Raw genomic sequence first — 16,846 nt, forward strand, 5'->3', positions numbered from 1 at the left:
TAAAGATCACTTGGAGGTAGGAGATACTGCATGGATCACCCCTGTGACTCTGTAGGAGAGACGCGGAGGAAGCTAAGCACCAGATTGCAAGAACACAAGTGAGCAATAAAATGAGAAGACCCGAAATCATGGGTAGCCTCACATTGCAATAAACAAGGACATACATTCAGTTTTGCAGCTAACAAGATTGTTGGCCGAGCAGGCACAAAAACATCCAGAGAAGTAATTGAAGCCTGGGAAATGGGCCCCTCATTGGTCAACAGGAATGCTGATTTATTACCAACTTAGTAAGTACTTAGGAAGCAAAGACTTGGTAGCACAAGGAAACAGCAACCAACAACTTAATAGCCAGCCATCAACACCCCAATCAACACCTGAAAAGCCACACACAACAGACACCATATAAATACCACATACAGCATAGCCCAAAGTGCACACTCTGCTAGAAAGAAGTTCTCTGAGGATGGGCTGCAGCATGAGTCCAAAAGCTTGGAAGACTAAACCTCTGGTCCCAGATTGGATCCATAGAAATATAGCATGTGAAAAAGGTATGTGGACAAAAATAGGATTAACATTAAATGACATTCTCCTAGTATCAGGCCACATTGCTAGCATTTTCTTTCACCAGCAGCTTCCTCTATACTTGCTGAAGGACACTGTATACACTGCAGCATATATGAAATGTTCTCCATAGTCACATAGAATGTCTTCTATAGGGAAACTCCATTTTCTTATATTGTCCTTTGATCTTCCTACAGCAGTGATGACTAACCTTTTCCGGACTGAGTGTCCAAAATGCCCAAACCCCCAAAATGCAATGCTTGCGCATCCCCGCACGCACCCCTGCGCATGCTTGTGTACCCCCTTGCACTACCCTACCCCTGCGCATGCTCGCACGGCCCCCCCTGCCCACCCCTCATCCTCCGCGCATGTGCAGCAGAGACTCAAATGCCAGCTGGCCAGCAGGAGGCAGGCACACATGCACGGCGGAGTTGAAGTAGGGTGCCATCAGAGAGGGCGCTGCGTGCCACCCATGCTATAGATTCGCCATTACGGTTTTACAGTATCCCAAAACCATGCTGGATTGGGCCAAAGTCCCATTGAATCCAGCAATCTGTGCGACATTGTGGCCAAATGGATATATTTGGGAACTATACCCATTCATTGGAGGCTGATAACTTTCCTTCCATTATCATCTCCTGGGAACCAGTATTTAAGGCAGGTTTCAGAAAGTCGGATATTATAGGAAATCAATGTAAGGGACTATTAATATCCTGATACTCCATAAACCTGTCTAGTATTGGCCTGTTTTTAAAACCATCCAAACTGGTTTGCCATTATCACAACCACTGATTGCAAATTTCACGGTTTAATTGTGCACCGTTTAAAAAACAATTTCCTCCTTTTGATCTTAAACCTCCCTGCATTTAGTTCCAGGGGATGAATTAAGGTTCTGACCTTGTCAGTGAGCCAAGGAAAACTTTTCCCCAGCGGTGTTACCTGCTCTATTCCTAATTTTTTTTTAATAGCTCCATCATGTTTACTCTTCTTCTCTTTTAAGTCTTCTTATTTGGCCCAGGTTTCTCCTTACTGCTTCCCACGGGGAGCAGACTACACCTCATGGGCAAGATAGGTCTATGGGTGTGCCTATCTCATTGGGTGGTGAGGGGAGCTGTGTGCCTCCACATGGTTCTTTGTTTACCTAGATGCAGGTGCCAAAAATACTTTGCGGTAATTATAGCTTTTGGGAACCAGAATTCCAGCACCTGTGAATCCTGTCCTGCCTGCTTTGGAGTATGTAGCCTGGGATCCTAGAGGATGATAGCAGACTTGGCTGAGAAGACATTGGCTGTTCTATACCTTTTTCTCTCTCTTCTTTTTAACATAGATACGCCCTTGCCTAGTGTTAAAATCAGATAGGGATGGGGTGATTTAAAGAGCAGTGGCTTTGAAATGTGACGTTCTTTGCAGGAAGTGTAACCAACAGTGTGTGTGTGTGTGTGTGAGAGAGAGAGAGAGAGGTGGGGGCGGGGCAGAAGAAACCTATCAGGTTCATGAGAGTGAAGTGGGCACTTTAAGGTTGCCTGTGGCCTGCTTAACTTCCCTGGTGAAGAAAAGACAGGAGGTTGCACCATGGGCTGAGATCCTGAGTCACTTCTGCCAACAACAAGATACACCATGAATTCGCAAAGGCAGTTGATCTCTGCAGCTATCCGGGCTGAGGCCCGAAGGTATGAGGGGATCAAAGCACAGCTCAACAAACTTTTCCAGCTGGTGGAACTGGTTGATGACCCTCTGCTGAAGAACAACTTGAAGGTGTCCCTGAGCATTGTACGAGGTAGGTGACTTGGGCTTGCCATAAGATGGAGGGTAGGCTGACTAAAAAAACCTTTAATGGTGCTTAGGACTTTCTTTTGAAGCTACCCAAGAGGGCAGATTTGAACTGATTCACTCTTCTAAAATGCTACAGGATCCCAGAAAAGGCCTCCTGCAGATCTAGGGGGAAGGAACCTGCAATATAAAAGATCACACGAGGTTTTAAAAAAGTGGAAATGAAATTTTGACACCTGTAGGTCATAGTTACGGAACATTTTACGAGTATAAGCCCCTGCTTTTACAACCTGAGAAGAAAAGGCATTTCTTCAGGAGGCATCGGCACTTTATCATATTAACTGGTCATGCTAAAGAAATGATGAAAAGCAATTTTGCCATTATTGGAGTTTTCCTGTTTAGTGGGGAAGAATTGGGGGACAGACACCAAAGCCCCATGGAGGAAGTTAGATCTTAAGGGCGGAAGGCAGGACGAGGTAGGAAATTCCAGTCAATGGGAATCTGCCTGGTTCTGCCATTCCAGAGACGTCTTGTTGGCCAATTAACTTCTGGAATTGTTGAAGATCTATGGCATCGTGGGAATATATGAATCTGTATGTATGGTCCCTTCATCTTCATTAATAGTAGAAGATAAATAGTGAATGACAGTGCTAAACTGTGTGTTTTAAAAAAAAGCTTTACTTGCTAATGACTGCTTATCTAGATTGTGTTAGAGGCACAGCATCTCCTTACATTTGAAGTGGAAACATGTCCAACTATAAGGTCACAGAATTCTCTTGCTTCTGGTCAGCTGCACATTCATTGGGTTAGGCAATGAATTTTAACCATTAAAGTTTTAAGTGACCAATTGTATTGCCTTTCCTAGAGCTTGGTTTGTTTTGATCTTCTATTTAAAAAAAAAAGGTATGATCAAGCCCAAGTTTGTTGAATTCCCAAAAGAACCAGTGGAAAGGTATTAACTGTGTGTGAGATGTTTGTCTATTCAATCAGTAGAACTCGGGCATGCTAAAGTTCCCAGGGATTGTGTTCCAAATCCAGGCTGGGAGAACATAGAATGTATTTAATTCAGTAAATCTGTATCTGGATTTCTCTGAATAGCACGGCCAGGTGTAATTGCTTAATCCATTTTAAAATGTTCATGTTAAGATTTAGTCTGGTTATATTAAAGGCAGCCTGATCTCACCTTCTCAATACCTCTGGCTATCAGAGTGCATGGTGTCAACAGTTATGATACCACAGCTCTATGGAAAATGGTGTTGGAAGAAATGTCCTTCTGGGTTCAGTTCCAAGTGGGGAAAAAGACACTGGAAACATGGTGGCTGCTTGGAAAGATGGTTTTAATGGTGGACAGGATCACACGCCTTGAAGATCTTGGGTGAAGAAAAAAAAAAGAGGGAAGAGATGCTGAGAGTGCCTGAGTTTTATACCCTGTCTGGGCTTTTGAATTTGAGCTTGTGTTCTGATTGATTGTCAGACTCTCATGGGGCCATGCAGGGGTAACTTTGTAGGATGTGTTTTGGAGTCCCAAGCTTGGTTGAGCCTTGCTGGGTGATGATGTAATGAAGGGGCTTTGGGCAATTCCTATTATGGCTCTGCCTGAAGGAGATAGATCTTTGTTATGTAGAATAGACTGGCCCAGGCCTTAATGGCCCATTGACAAAGATGGGGGGGGCTGAATTTCTGCCTCCCTTTAAGGGGAAATATTTCCTAAAATATCTCATTTTCCTAGGAGAGGGGTGGGTGTTAACTTCCTACAATGGGAAAGTTCTACAGGAAAAAAGGGTCATATCCAGATCAAGGCTCTATGCTGGTTAACAGCAGGCTTGGCTTAAGATAGTTTGCCACCTAAGATATAGGACAAAAGAACACATGCATCATTCATTTTATAGTAGGGGGGAGAGTAATTAAATTTTACTTTCACGCTGATGTGTCTTGTACCCTTCCTGAGAGTAGAGATTTACTGCGTAGGGTCTGCAGGGCAAGCTGCATAGCACATAAACAGGGATCCTTGAATATCACCCCATCTCCCGTCAGCACCTTCCTCCCCCCCCACCCCCGCAAAACCTGCCTCACCTGGATACTTCTGTTGCTTTCCCCACTTCCTGCCTATGATCTGAAATTCAGAGCATCTGGAAGGGGGGAAACAAGAGCCCCAGTCATTTTCACTTTCACTTTTCCATTTCCAGATTGACTGTATGTAGGTGCAGTTAGAAGCAGGGTATATACAACCCATGCTCCTTTCTGGTAGGCCAGTCCTGCCAAATGAGCCCCCTGAACTTTGGCAGGTTTCTATCCCCTAAATTGCTCCCCAGCTCCTTTTGGATTATCCTCTGCTCACATTTTGTTAGTGGGGCATACTAAGAGTTAGAAGATACTGCTCATGTATGATGAAAGAAAGAAAGAAAGAAAGAAAGAAAGAAAGAAAGAAAGAAAGAAAGAAAGAAAAAGAAGAAGAAAAAGAAGAAAAAAAAGAAAAAGAAAGAAAGAAAAAAGAAAGAAAAAAGGAGGAGGGAAGAAAGGAAGGAAGGAAAGAAAGAAAGAAAAGAAAAAGAAAAAGAAAAAGAAAGAAAAAAGAGAGAAAAAAAAGAAAGAAAAAGAAAGAAAAAAGAAGGAAGGAAGGAAAGAAAGAAAAAGAAAGAAAGAAAAGAAAAAGAAAAAGAAAGAAAAAAGAAGGAAGGAAAGAAAGAAAGAAAGAAAAGGAAAGAAAGAAAAGAAAGAAAGAAAGAAAAAAACCCAAAAGATATTTACATTGAATCTGCATATGCAAATATACATTTATAGATGCCCACTTATAAGGACTTCTGGGGAAGAAATAGCAGATAGCTCTGCTAAAAGTGGAGCCAACTACTACCATAGAATAGAGAGCTGGCAAGTATTTGTCTGAAATGGTATAGGGTTTCCTGCCTGAGAAGAGGGGTGGACTAAAAGCTCTCAAAGGTTCCTTCCAATTCTGTTATTCTGTTAAATAGACCAGCTTTTCGTAATTCTTCTCTGGACAAGGAGTGGAATTGAGATTGCCCACAAGTGCTCCATACAGTTGTCCCTTGTGATGAGACAGCATGTCAGCTGTCTCTGGTGGGTTTAGACCAGGGGTGAAATGCTCCCAGTTCGGACTGGATCACCTGATCTGATAGCGATGGCGGCGGGTGGTTCGGAGAACCGGTAGCAAAAATCCCTCCCCCCCCCGCCCATGCTCAGCTGAGCCACATGATCATCAGAGGTGATCGGCCAAAGAGGTTGTAGGGGAAAATAGGAAGAAAAGGAATATTAGGTATCTTTACTAGCTTATGTTATTTATAAAAAAAAATAGTAAGAGTGGATATAAAAAATACCGGTACATATAAATTTAAGGGCTTAAAATTATTTTGGAATAAACAGCAATAGGTTGATTAGAACTTTGATTCTGGAATGTTACAAATGGATTAAACATCCAAATGGATTTGAAATAAAACCGTGGGATTATTTGTAAGCATCTTTCCCCAAAAATATGATAGGACAAGACTTAGAAGGTTGGACACTAGAGGGAACCAGAAGGAACTAAAGATTTCAATTAAAGGAGAAGAGCACTTAAATTTGACTTACAGTTCCATACAAACAATGGAACAAAATACTAAACATTGAGCATGTTGAAAGATATTTTTAAACAATGGACCCAGAAGTTAACATTAAGAGGATTAGGGTCTATAGATCAACTCTGGTTGAAAGATGTTATGGAACAGGAACATCTTTACCAGACAAGACTGAGATTGATGTGAAAATGGATCTAAAAATGACAAGCTACAAGAATAATACGTATGAAAAAAGAGGCTACAACCAAACTGGCTAATGTTCTAATAATTTAAAGGGATATATAAATAACAAACCAAAAGAGTGACTTGGAAAATTTTCCTATATTAGCTTTACAAAAGTGGCTTGTTAAAGCTTTGAAGATATTTTTGAGAAGGGACAAAGAAAAATTAAATTAAATTAAACTCTAGGACACTATTTGAATGAACTAAAGATCAAAATTGCTAAAAGTAAAAGGAAGCAATACAAACTTGGTTTATTTGATCAAGGTTAAAATAGGGTTCTTTTCTCTGGTAAGACTCTGAATTTTTCCTGATTATGACTGAAGGACAAGACTTTGCAGATTTTTTTTTAATAGTTAACAGATGGGATAGGGAAAAATAGATCATTTGCTGTATTTTAAGAGAAAGTGATGTTATTAACATTTTTATAAGTTGTGATGAAGGGGGAAGTCATTTTTTTATACAGTATATTTCTTTCTTTTTCTTTAGTATACTTTTTTTCCCCCATTTTCCCCTGCCCTTTCATTTTTTCATTTTTTTTCTTTTGAGTTTAGTTTTTATCTTTTTAATAAAATTACAATAAAATATAAAGACCCACTTAGAAATTTTTTTTTTAAAAAAAATAGGGTATATTTTCCTCTTGTGGAGAAAATTGTGATCTGTGTATTGGCTTGTTCTGCTGTGCAAATGTTCCCAGCAAAGGGGCAAAATAGTTGGCAAAAACCAACTGTCCCTGGTTGCCTTCTTTAAATCAGAGGTTCTTTCAAAATAGTTTTTTTTTTCCTATGAAGTTATTCTGGAATAGTCTTTTTTTCCCCCCAAATCCATTTTTTTCTTCAGCATCAGAATAGCACACATGTTCGCAAATTGATTGACTGAATGACTTTACTGTTATGCTGTGGTTTACGACAAAATGAAATTATAAAACCACCTAATAAAGCAGTCTATCATAAAAATTTATAACTAGGTATCTCCAACTGACAGTAATTTTAACCATTAAAACCTTCCCTAAATATTGGAAGAAATTGCATCAAATTGCATTGGAAGAAATTGCATCATTGTGGGGGACAGGCCTCCCCCACAAAATATTGGGGCCAGTGGTGGGTTTCAATTTTTTTTACTATCGGTTCTGTGGGTGTGGCTTGGTGGGTGTGGCTTGGTGGGTGTGGCAGGGGAAGGATACTGTAAAATCTCCATTCCCACGCCATTCCAAGGGAAGGTTACTGCAAAATCCCCATTTCCTCTCTATCAGCTGGGACTTGGGAGGCAGAGAATAGATGGGGGCGGGGGCGGTCAGAATTTTTACTACCGTTTCTCCGAACTACTCAAAATTTCCGCTACTGGTTCTCCAGAACTGTTCAGAACCTGCTGAAACCCACCACTGCTTGAGGCCATAACTGAGAAGCACTAGATTTTGCACCCCAATCTCCCATGCTGGGGAAGCGTCAACATCCTCATCAAGATATGGAGGCCCAATGGGTAGATTCTCTTTAACATAAACAATGTGTATAGATATTATGTGTCGTGTCCCCCTCCCCCTCCGACGACCGGGTCTAGGAAGTCCATATCAAGTGTGGCAACAAAGCCTCAGCAGCTTTGCCAAATTCCTTTCAGATTTCTCAGGGCAGGCAAGAATCCAAGTTGTGACTTCAGCAAACTAGATGAGACTTTGCTTGACTCAAGGAATGCCAAAAGCAGGTCCTTTATATAGGCTGTGGGGTGTGGCTCCATGACTCAGCACTTATCCAGGCCTGCCCCTCCCTTCCTTCTGCTGGCGTCGCCTCTCAGATCTCCGGAAGCGAGGATCCTCCCACTTTGAATTGTTTTCTGCTGTTTGAGAAAGGGAGGGGTCAGAAGGAGTAGGCCCGAGTAATTCCAATCCGTGGCTGACTTCCTCTGATGGCTGAGCCAAAGGAACACACGCCCTATGAGTGAGGTTTGTTTGTTCATTCCTGACATCCTGTCCGGGCATGGGGCCAGGGTCGGGGGCTGGAGGCATGACAGGCCGTTCATCTTCATTATCAGACTCAGAGTCTGATAGCAGACCTGGGACGAGACGGGAGGGGCCCGGCTGAGGAGAGGAGGGAGGACGAGGCACAACATTACGGTTCTCACTCACTAGGGAGGGGTTTGTTATATTTTGTATCAACAGAATTCTATTTCTTGCAGCTTTTATCCCATTCAGTTCTCAAAACTACTGAATATGTCCACCACTTAATCTTAAGCACCAAAACTGATTGGAGAAGAGAAAACTTATAAAATCACAATAACATAGATACATTATTCTACTCTGTTCTGCTCGCTATTAATTTGTTAACGTATTTATTAATATAAGTCTATTCACTATTCTAAAAGGGGAAAGCATTGTCCCCAAATGCTTTCCCCGAGAGCCAATGTATTTACAGCTCTTTTTGGAAGCCCAATAACATAGGAGAAGTCCAGATGCTTGGAAACAAACTTTTCCATGGAAAAGGAGAGCCCCTGTACATAACAAGACCTCTGTTCAAAATGTCATTGAAAGGGCACATTCAGTCCAGACAAGGTGGCTTCATTGGATCTAAGCCCTGAGCTATAAAGAGCTTTAAAATGGACAGACAGTACCTTGGACTGTATCCACGGGTGGGCTTCAAAAATTTTAGCAAGGGATTCTCTGTCCGGTTGCTGGGTGGGCGTGGCCATGATGAGCATGGCCTAGTCGGCCTCCTGCATCACAGCAGAGGGGGCGTTTTTGCCCTCCCCGGGCTCTGGAGGCTTTCCTTGAGCCTCCAGGAGGGCGAAAACAGGCTCCCCAGGCTCCAGAGGCCCTCTGGAGGCCAGAAAGAGGCTCGTTTCTGGCCTTCCTGAACTTCTGGTAGGCCCTTTTTTTGCGCACACCCTGCACTTAACTGCAACCAAAAGGGGCTGCATGGGGACTCCTGGGAGGGGCAGGTTGGGCACAGCCAGCCAGGAATGGGATTTGAGGGTTCTCCAAACTGCACAGAATCTTACTTAGAGGTTTCCCAAACCCCTGCGAACCCCCAGCAGCCCACCCCTGACTGTATCCAGAAACTAGCTGGACCACAACACAGCTCCCACAGTAGCAGTCACATTGGAACATCTAGGTGCATCCATAACTAATTAGACTGCTGTACACTGAACTGATTTCCTAAGGGACCAGGCCTCAAGAGCAGCTCCATGTAGAATGGTTTGGAGTAGCCCAGTTTCTTCCCATCTGGATCCTTATAACCTTCAATAACTAGGCCAAATCTTGCACTGCATTGGCAGCTTAGCCTTGTTAGAGTGGAAAACAATGCCCGCAACTCCTAATCCTTACAGACAGTCCAAAAGGCAATCCAGAAAGGTAGCATGAATGACGGTGTTGTATACCACTAGAAGGTCTAACAAAAATCAGGAGGGATGCTGTCCCTCTATCTGTGTCCTGATATGTAGATCACCTACCAGCACAATCTGTGCAAAATATATGTCCCATGGCCAGCTCTGAAATGAAATTGAAAAGGCTCTAGAATAATCTTTTTCCTCTAAGGAACCCTGCATTGCAGTTCTATCAAGCTCTCCAAACCCTTCTCCAGAAAGGATATTTTGGGGACCGGGCAATAATTATCCATTGTGGTTGGCTTCAGGGAAGGCTGGTTGGAGGCAGGAGAAGCCACTACTTCTTTTATGGTGGCCGGCATCACTGCCTCTCTCCCAATAAGATGTTGCTACTGATCTCTCTGAGCCAGCTAGTTCTCACTAACTTCCTGACAGAGTCAAGGAGAGCATGGCGCTAGCCTATATGTGGTAGAGCGCATATTGCTGACCAAAACCACAGCCACTTCTTCAGAATTGACAAGATTAAGTGAAGCCACGGAGATGACTATCAAAGTCCCTTGCAATGCAAGTCTGCAATTCATTCTATGACTAAACTATACTTTCAACTCCTGATCAATTATTATGTTTATAATATACTATTATAAGATAATATAGAAAGCTTTTTAAGTGTATTAGCCACATTAAAAGCTTTTGCACAAATGAAAAACAACAGTTAACAGAATAAATGAATACAGCATTTGAAGTCAAGTTACAGTATATCTTGTTATTTCTGTTTCTCTAATAGCCGAGGACAAGACTCACAAAATAATTTATGACATGAGAAATTCAGTCATGTACATTTACCAGTTTTTGAAGTAATCACTGTATTATCAAAAGGAGAAGATGACGCATGAGCCAGATTTAGACTCCATCTGTATCTTACTTATTTTCCTCTACCAGTTCTCGGCACTCCTTCCTTAACGCTTCTGAAGTAACTACACAGTGATCTCACTAGCTTCACTTCCTCTTGTTCAAAACTAGGTATTTGTGACTTTGTTCCGGTTCATAGTTTTCTTAGAAGCAACAAGAAAGACATTCTAGTTGAAATTTCAGAGCATCTCCCTGCGGTTTTAGCTTTGCATTAGGGTGATGATTTACTTTGACAATCCGGTATGTGTTGCAATCAGACCACACAGCCAAAAGAAAGCTACAAATAGTGGCAGCACTGTGCTCAAAAGAAAAAGTTAGTACTGGAGATTCTCATTGTTGTAGCGCTTCTACCCAAGTATTTTTGTGTCACTCTGAAACCATTCCTGGACCTCTGTGTCTTCATGACATTGGCTGGCTTTCTGATTCCAAAATGGGTATTTTCTTTTTGAGACTCTGGCTCTGCAGATTATCCCAAAGGCGCTTTTTCAAGAGGCAACTGGACTTCCTGATTTTTTCTCTGAAGATATTTCGCTTCTTCAAAGAAAAACCAGAAAGTGCGGGTGCCTCTTGAAAAAGCGCCTTTGGGACAACCATGACCTGGATGACTGAGAATCTCCGTAGACATCTGGCTCTGCAGACTTGTGGGCAGAGTCCCACTCAAGGTTCCTGGATTCAAGGCAATCCCCTGCTTCTTTCATTTCGTGCATTATTCATGTAGAATATATTTTCCCATGGAGTGGAACCAAAGGTTATTGGGAGCAGTATCTGGTTGAAAAAATGCCAACAGTGCATTTCACTGTTGTTGTGGGGTAGGGCAGTTAAATGCATGGAAAAGTGGCTTGCTGATTTTACAGCTCTTCCGTTTGGCACTGTTCAGATTGAAATAAATATGCAAGGAATGGATTAAAAACAGTTGCTACCAACCTGCCTTCCTTTGGGGACCTGTATACTGCACAAGTCAAAAAGAGGGCTGTGAAAATATTTACAGACCCCTCGTATCCTGGACATAAACTGTTTCAACTCCTACCCTCAAAACGATGCTATAGAGCACTGCACACCAGAACAACTAGACACAAGAACAGTTTTTTCCTGAACGCCATCACTCTGCTAAACAAATAATTCCCTCAACTCTGTCAAACTAGTTACTAAGTCTGCATTACTATTAATCTTATCATTCCCATCATCCATCTTCTTCCACTTATGACTGTATGACTGTAATTTTGTTGCTTGTATCCTTACAATTTATATTGATATTGTTTCCTGATTGCTTATTTGTTCCCTATGACTGTCATTAAGTGTTATACTTTATGATTCTTGATGACCGTATCTGAGAACATATACAACAAGACCAATTCCTTGTGTGTCCAATCACACTTGGCCAATAAAAAATTCTATACTATTCTATTCTAAAATGTGGATTTGGAGGTAGAAAGTGCTAGCAATGTATTATCTCTCCATTTTAAGTGCAGTGTGACAGTAACGGGGTGTTATTTTGATTACACCTGGATTGTAGTAAATTGGAACCCCGACTGAATGATATTCTTAGCACACACACATTGGTCACCTAGAGAGAGCATGGATACATGTATTCTTGAAGTTTTGAGATCAGCCAAAGATGTCTACAAGTGACCTCCTGGTTGCTCTGAAGCAATGTTTCTCAACCTCAACAACTTTAAAATGGCTGGATTTCAACTCACAGAATTTTCCAGCCGACTTAGCTAGCTGTGGGGTTCTGCAAGTTGAAGTCCACATATCTTAAAGTTGCCAACATTGAGATAAACTGCTCTAGAGGATTTGGTGAAAAGAAGAGATGGCAATGTGAAAATGTCCCCAGTTGGTTTTGTCATCCAGGCAGCCCCAGTACTTTTAATCCAAGATTTTAATGGCCTTAAGAGAGTAGCGCACAATCTCCAGACTGCCTCATATAAATTGTAACAACAATCCTACTATGGAGATTCTCAGTCATCCAGGTCATGGTTGTCTCAAAAGTGCTTTTTTCAAGAGGCAACGGGACTTTCTGGTTTTTCTTTGAAGACGTTTCGCTTCTCATCCAAGAAGCTTCTTCAGCTCTGACTGGATGGTGGGGAATGGAAGGATTAATACTCTTAACAATCCTGCTAAAAATGTAAGTTGTTAAGTTCGGGTATTGACGAGGCAGGAGACCAGGTTAGTGACAACAGCTCTTTAATATAGTGTGACCCAGCAAAACTCTGGAGGAAAACCTCTCCTTATATACACTTCAGCCTGAGGCTGCAACCAATCAGGAACGAGATATTTCCCGCCTAAAACTCCCGCCAAAACTTACAGTAATACATTACACTCCTTCCCTCCCAGAAGGCACTTTGCCAATATTTGCATATTACTTCTCTACGTAGTCCTGCAGGTACGTGGGGCGTCTCCTGACTCTCCCGGACCTGCGCAGTTCACTTTCTGGAGTTGAGTCGAGCTTGCCGGAGGGACTTTTCGTTCCTCTGAGCTCCTCCTCCCGGCCATCCGGCCCTGGATTATTCGCCGGCTCGGACCTGCTGTCCTCTAGAGGCCTGAGGGTGTCGCTGGACCTCGCCTGACTCAGATAAGTCTCTGTTTGGTTCTATGCTTTCTGTTTGTTCTCGGCTCCAGTCAGCTGTGGGGTTAATTAAATCATAGTCAGGGCTGTCTCGCCTAATTCTGCCTTATCGCTCAATCTGTTTCTTAATTGATCTATGTGGCGCCTCCAAACTCTGCCATCGTCTATTTCCACTAGATAAGATTTGGGGCCCGTTTGTCTATGACTATCCCCTCTTCCAGTTTGGGCCGTCGCTGTAATTATGTGCCCACACTGAGTCTCCTATGTTTAATTCCGGAGTCTATCTGGTTTTGTTTTGAACCCGTCCTGCACGTAGTTCGGTGTAGCCGGTCTAGCGGGCACCTTAGCTTCCGCCCATTAATAGCTCGGCTGGGCTGCGGCGGTGGCCACAGGGGTCCTGTGTTGACGGTTAGGAATCGTCGATTTGTGCCTGCCAGTCTCCGGGCCGCTTCGTGATAGCGCTTCTTTCGCACTCGAACAAAGCGTTCAGCAAGGCCGTTCGGCGCGGGTGGAACGGCGCTGAGAGGGCATGTCGGATGCCCTCTTCAGCCAGGTACCCTTCAAATAATGCTGCAGTGAATCAGGCGTTATCGGACACGAGGGTGTCCGGTAGCCGTGCGTGGCGAAAAGGTGTTTTAGTGCTGAAATGACAGCTCCCGCGGTTGTGGATTTCATTAGGATGATCTCCAGCCATTTGGAGAATGCATCCACCACAAGACCAATTCCTTGTGTGTCCAATCACACTTGGCCAATAAAAAATTCTATACTATTCTATTCTAAAATGTGGATTTGGAGGTAGAAAGTGCTAGCAATGTATTATCTCTCCATTTTAAGTGCAGTGTGACAGTAACGGGGTGTTATTTTGATTACACCTGGATTGTAGTAAATTGGAACCCCGACTGAATGATATTCTTAGCACACACACATTGGTCACCTAGAGAGAGCATGGATACATGTATTCTTGAAGTTTTGAGATCAGCCAAAGATGTCTACAAGTGACCTCCTGGTTGCTCTGAAGCAATGTTTCTCAACCTCAACAACTTTAAAATGGCTGGATTTCAACTCACAGAATTTTCCAGCCGACTTAGCTAGCTGTGGGGTTCTGCAAGTTGAAGTCCACATATCTTAAAGTTGCCAACATTGAGATAAACTGCTCTAGAGGATTTGGTGAAAAGAAGAGATAGCAATGTGAAAATGTCCCCAGTTGGTTTTGTCATCCAGGCAGCCCCAGTACTTTTAATCCAAGATTTTAATGGCCTTAAGAGAGTAGCGCACAATCTCCAGACTGCCTCATATAAATTGTAACAACAATCCTACTATGGAGATTCTCAGTCATCCAGGTCATGGTGGTCTCAAAAGTGCTTTTTTCAAGAGGCAACGGGACTTTCTGGTTTTTCTTTGAAGACGTTTCGCTTCTCATCCAAGAAGCTTCTTCAGCTCTGACTGGATGGTGGGGAATGGAAGGATTAATACTCTTAACAATCCTGCTAAAAATGTAAGTTTTTAATGAACAGAATACAAGTAGTCCTCGACTTATGACCACAACTGAACCCAGAATTTCCATTGTTTAGCAAGACCGTTGTTAAAGGAGTTTTGCCTCATTTTACAACTTTTCTTGCCACAGTTGTTAAATGAATCACTCGAGTTGTTAAATTATAATATGGTTGCTAAGTGAATCTGGTTTGCCCATTGAATTTGCTTGCCAGAGGGTTGCAAAAGGTGATCACATGACCTCAGGAGCCCATAACCATCATTAAAATGAGCCAAGCATCTGAATTTTAATCCCATGACCATAAGGATGCTGCAAATGGTCGTAATTGTGGAAAACAGTCACAGGTCACTTTTTTCATGCCGTTGTAACTTTGAATGGTCACTAAACAAATGGTTGAAAGTCGAGGACTATCTGTAGAGTCTTTGGCATGTGCATTAAATGCACAATTGGCTTATCATATCAGGGCAACCACTAGAGAGCAGCAAAGCAGCAAGGAGTTTTCTCTTTCTTTACCCTGCCACCTAGCGGTCACCCGCATCTTTGCGGATTGTTATCTGGTAGCTACACAGTTGTCCACTCCAGAAGTGAGAGTGATGCCTATCCTCTATTTGCAATTGACACTGCAATCAGAAATGCAGGTCACTAGAGGCTGAAAAAAAAAGAGGGGATTTAATTTACGTTTTCATGCAAATTAAATCGATATTCATTTATTAGATTTATGTCTCATCCTTCTTCCAAACATACGTTGCACTACTGAATCTCCACTGAGGATTCTCCACCCCACCCCACCCCCAAGAAATCCTCAGGCTGGACTGAGCGATTGTGTCTGCCTTCAAATCATCTGTTGAACTTCCACAACTGAGGGTGAAACCAAGGGTCCCCTTACGCTGGTGGTTGTCTCATGGTGTTGCCAGGATGAAGAATTTGCACTTGTTGATATGCTGAGCTCTACCTTATAGCAGTGGTGGGTTTCAAAAATTTTTACTAGCAGTTCTGTGGGCAAGGCTTGGTGGACATGGCTTGGTGGGCGTAGCAGGGGAAGGATACTGCAAAATCTCCATTCCCTCCCCAATGCAGGGGAAAGTTACTGCAAAATCCCCATTTCCTCCCAATCAGCTGGGACTTGGGAGACAGAGAATAGATGGGAGTGGGGCAGTGGTGGGTTTCAATTTTTTTTACTACCAGTTCTGTGGGTGTGGCTTGGTGGGCGTGTCTTGTTTTTGGGTGCTGGGGCTCTCTTTATCGCCTTGACTTTGCTCTCAGTGGGGTGAATCCCTTTTTTGTCTATTCTATAGCCCAAAAATTCAACAGATTCGACCCCTATCTGACACTTGCTTGCTTTGACTTTTAATCCTGCCGACCTAAAAATGGCCAAAACTTTCCTTAATCGCTTCCCCAGTTCTCTTAAATCTTCCCCTGATACCAACACATCATCGAAATAGGCACGACTCCGGTAACCCTTGTAGGAGTCGCTCCATCAAATTTTGGAATAGCCCGGGCCACACTCACCCCAAACTGTAACCGGGTGCACTTAAAGGCACCCGGTGCGTTACAATGGTCTGGGCTTCAGCTGTGCTAGCATCTACGGGTAGCTGTTGGTAGCTTGTGCCAAGTCTAATTTGGCGAAAACTTGTCCGTGCCCTAGTGAGTGCAATAAGTGTTGCACTACTGGAACTGGGTAGGCGCTCTTTTGCAATGCTTTGTTCAAGGTAGCCTTGTAATCAGCGCAAATTCTTATGGACCCGTCTGGTTTTATAGGGGTGACGATTGGCGTCTCCCATTTGGCATGGTCAACTGGCACTAGTATCCCCTGGCTGACTAATTTATCTAACTCTTTGTCGATTTTAGGTTTGAGTGCAAAAGGAACCCTCCTTGCCTTTAACCTAATGGGAGCTATTTGGGGGTCTAAATTGAAGGAGATAGGGGTCCCCTTGTACTTGCCTAAACGGTCCTCGAATACGTCTGCGAATTCCTCCATTAGGGCGTTTTGCAGGTTGCATCCGCTCCGGTGGACGCCAGTCACCCCCATTCCCAACGCCCGGAACCAGTCTAGCCCCAGCAAGCTTGGCAAGGTTCCCTCGACTAACGTGATGGGCAGGGTCTTTTCGTATGTCCCGTACTTGACCTCGACGGTCGTTGTCCCTCGAACAGGGATGCGGTTGCCCTGGTAATCCTGCACCCGGGCCGTTGTTTCTGTAGCTTGCGCTTTGCGATGTCGGCAAGGCTTTCACAAAAGTGTCCCAGGACATGATTGTGATAGCTGATCCTGTGTCTACTTCCAGTCGGCACGGTACGCCTTCAATTGTCGGGTTTGTGAAGATCTTTTCTTGATGCGGGTAGCTGCGTGGTCTATGGTAACAGTCATTCGGTTTGACTTGCGCTCTTTCTTTCCTGGCCAATCGCGGGTCGCCTTGCCGATCTCGCTCTGATTGGCTGGTTTGAAATTCG

The 16,846-nt window shown here is 43.3% G+C and overlaps 1 protein-coding gene across 1 annotated transcript in view; it reads left to right on the plus strand.

The window, feature by feature from the left end:
- Nucleotides 1–2,018: 2,018 nt before the first annotated feature.
- The window catches only part of AGAP2 (ArfGAP with GTPase domain, ankyrin repeat and PH domain 2), a 201,412-nt gene continuing 186,584 nt past the window's right edge, over nucleotides 2,019–16,846 (plus strand). Inside the window, exon 1 of the mRNA XM_058168147.1 lies at nucleotides 2,019–2,338. Coding sequence (XP_058024130.1) covers nucleotides 2,179–2,338 — 160 coding nt within the window. The 5' untranslated portion in view covers nucleotides 2,019–2,178. The remainder of the gene's footprint in view (nucleotides 2,339–16,846) is intronic.

This window comes from Ahaetulla prasina, chromosome 2 (assembly GCF_028640845.1).
Source record: "Ahaetulla prasina isolate Xishuangbanna chromosome 2, ASM2864084v1, whole genome shotgun sequence".
Classification (NCBI taxonomy): Eukaryota; Metazoa; Chordata; class Lepidosauria; order Squamata; family Colubridae; genus Ahaetulla; species Ahaetulla prasina.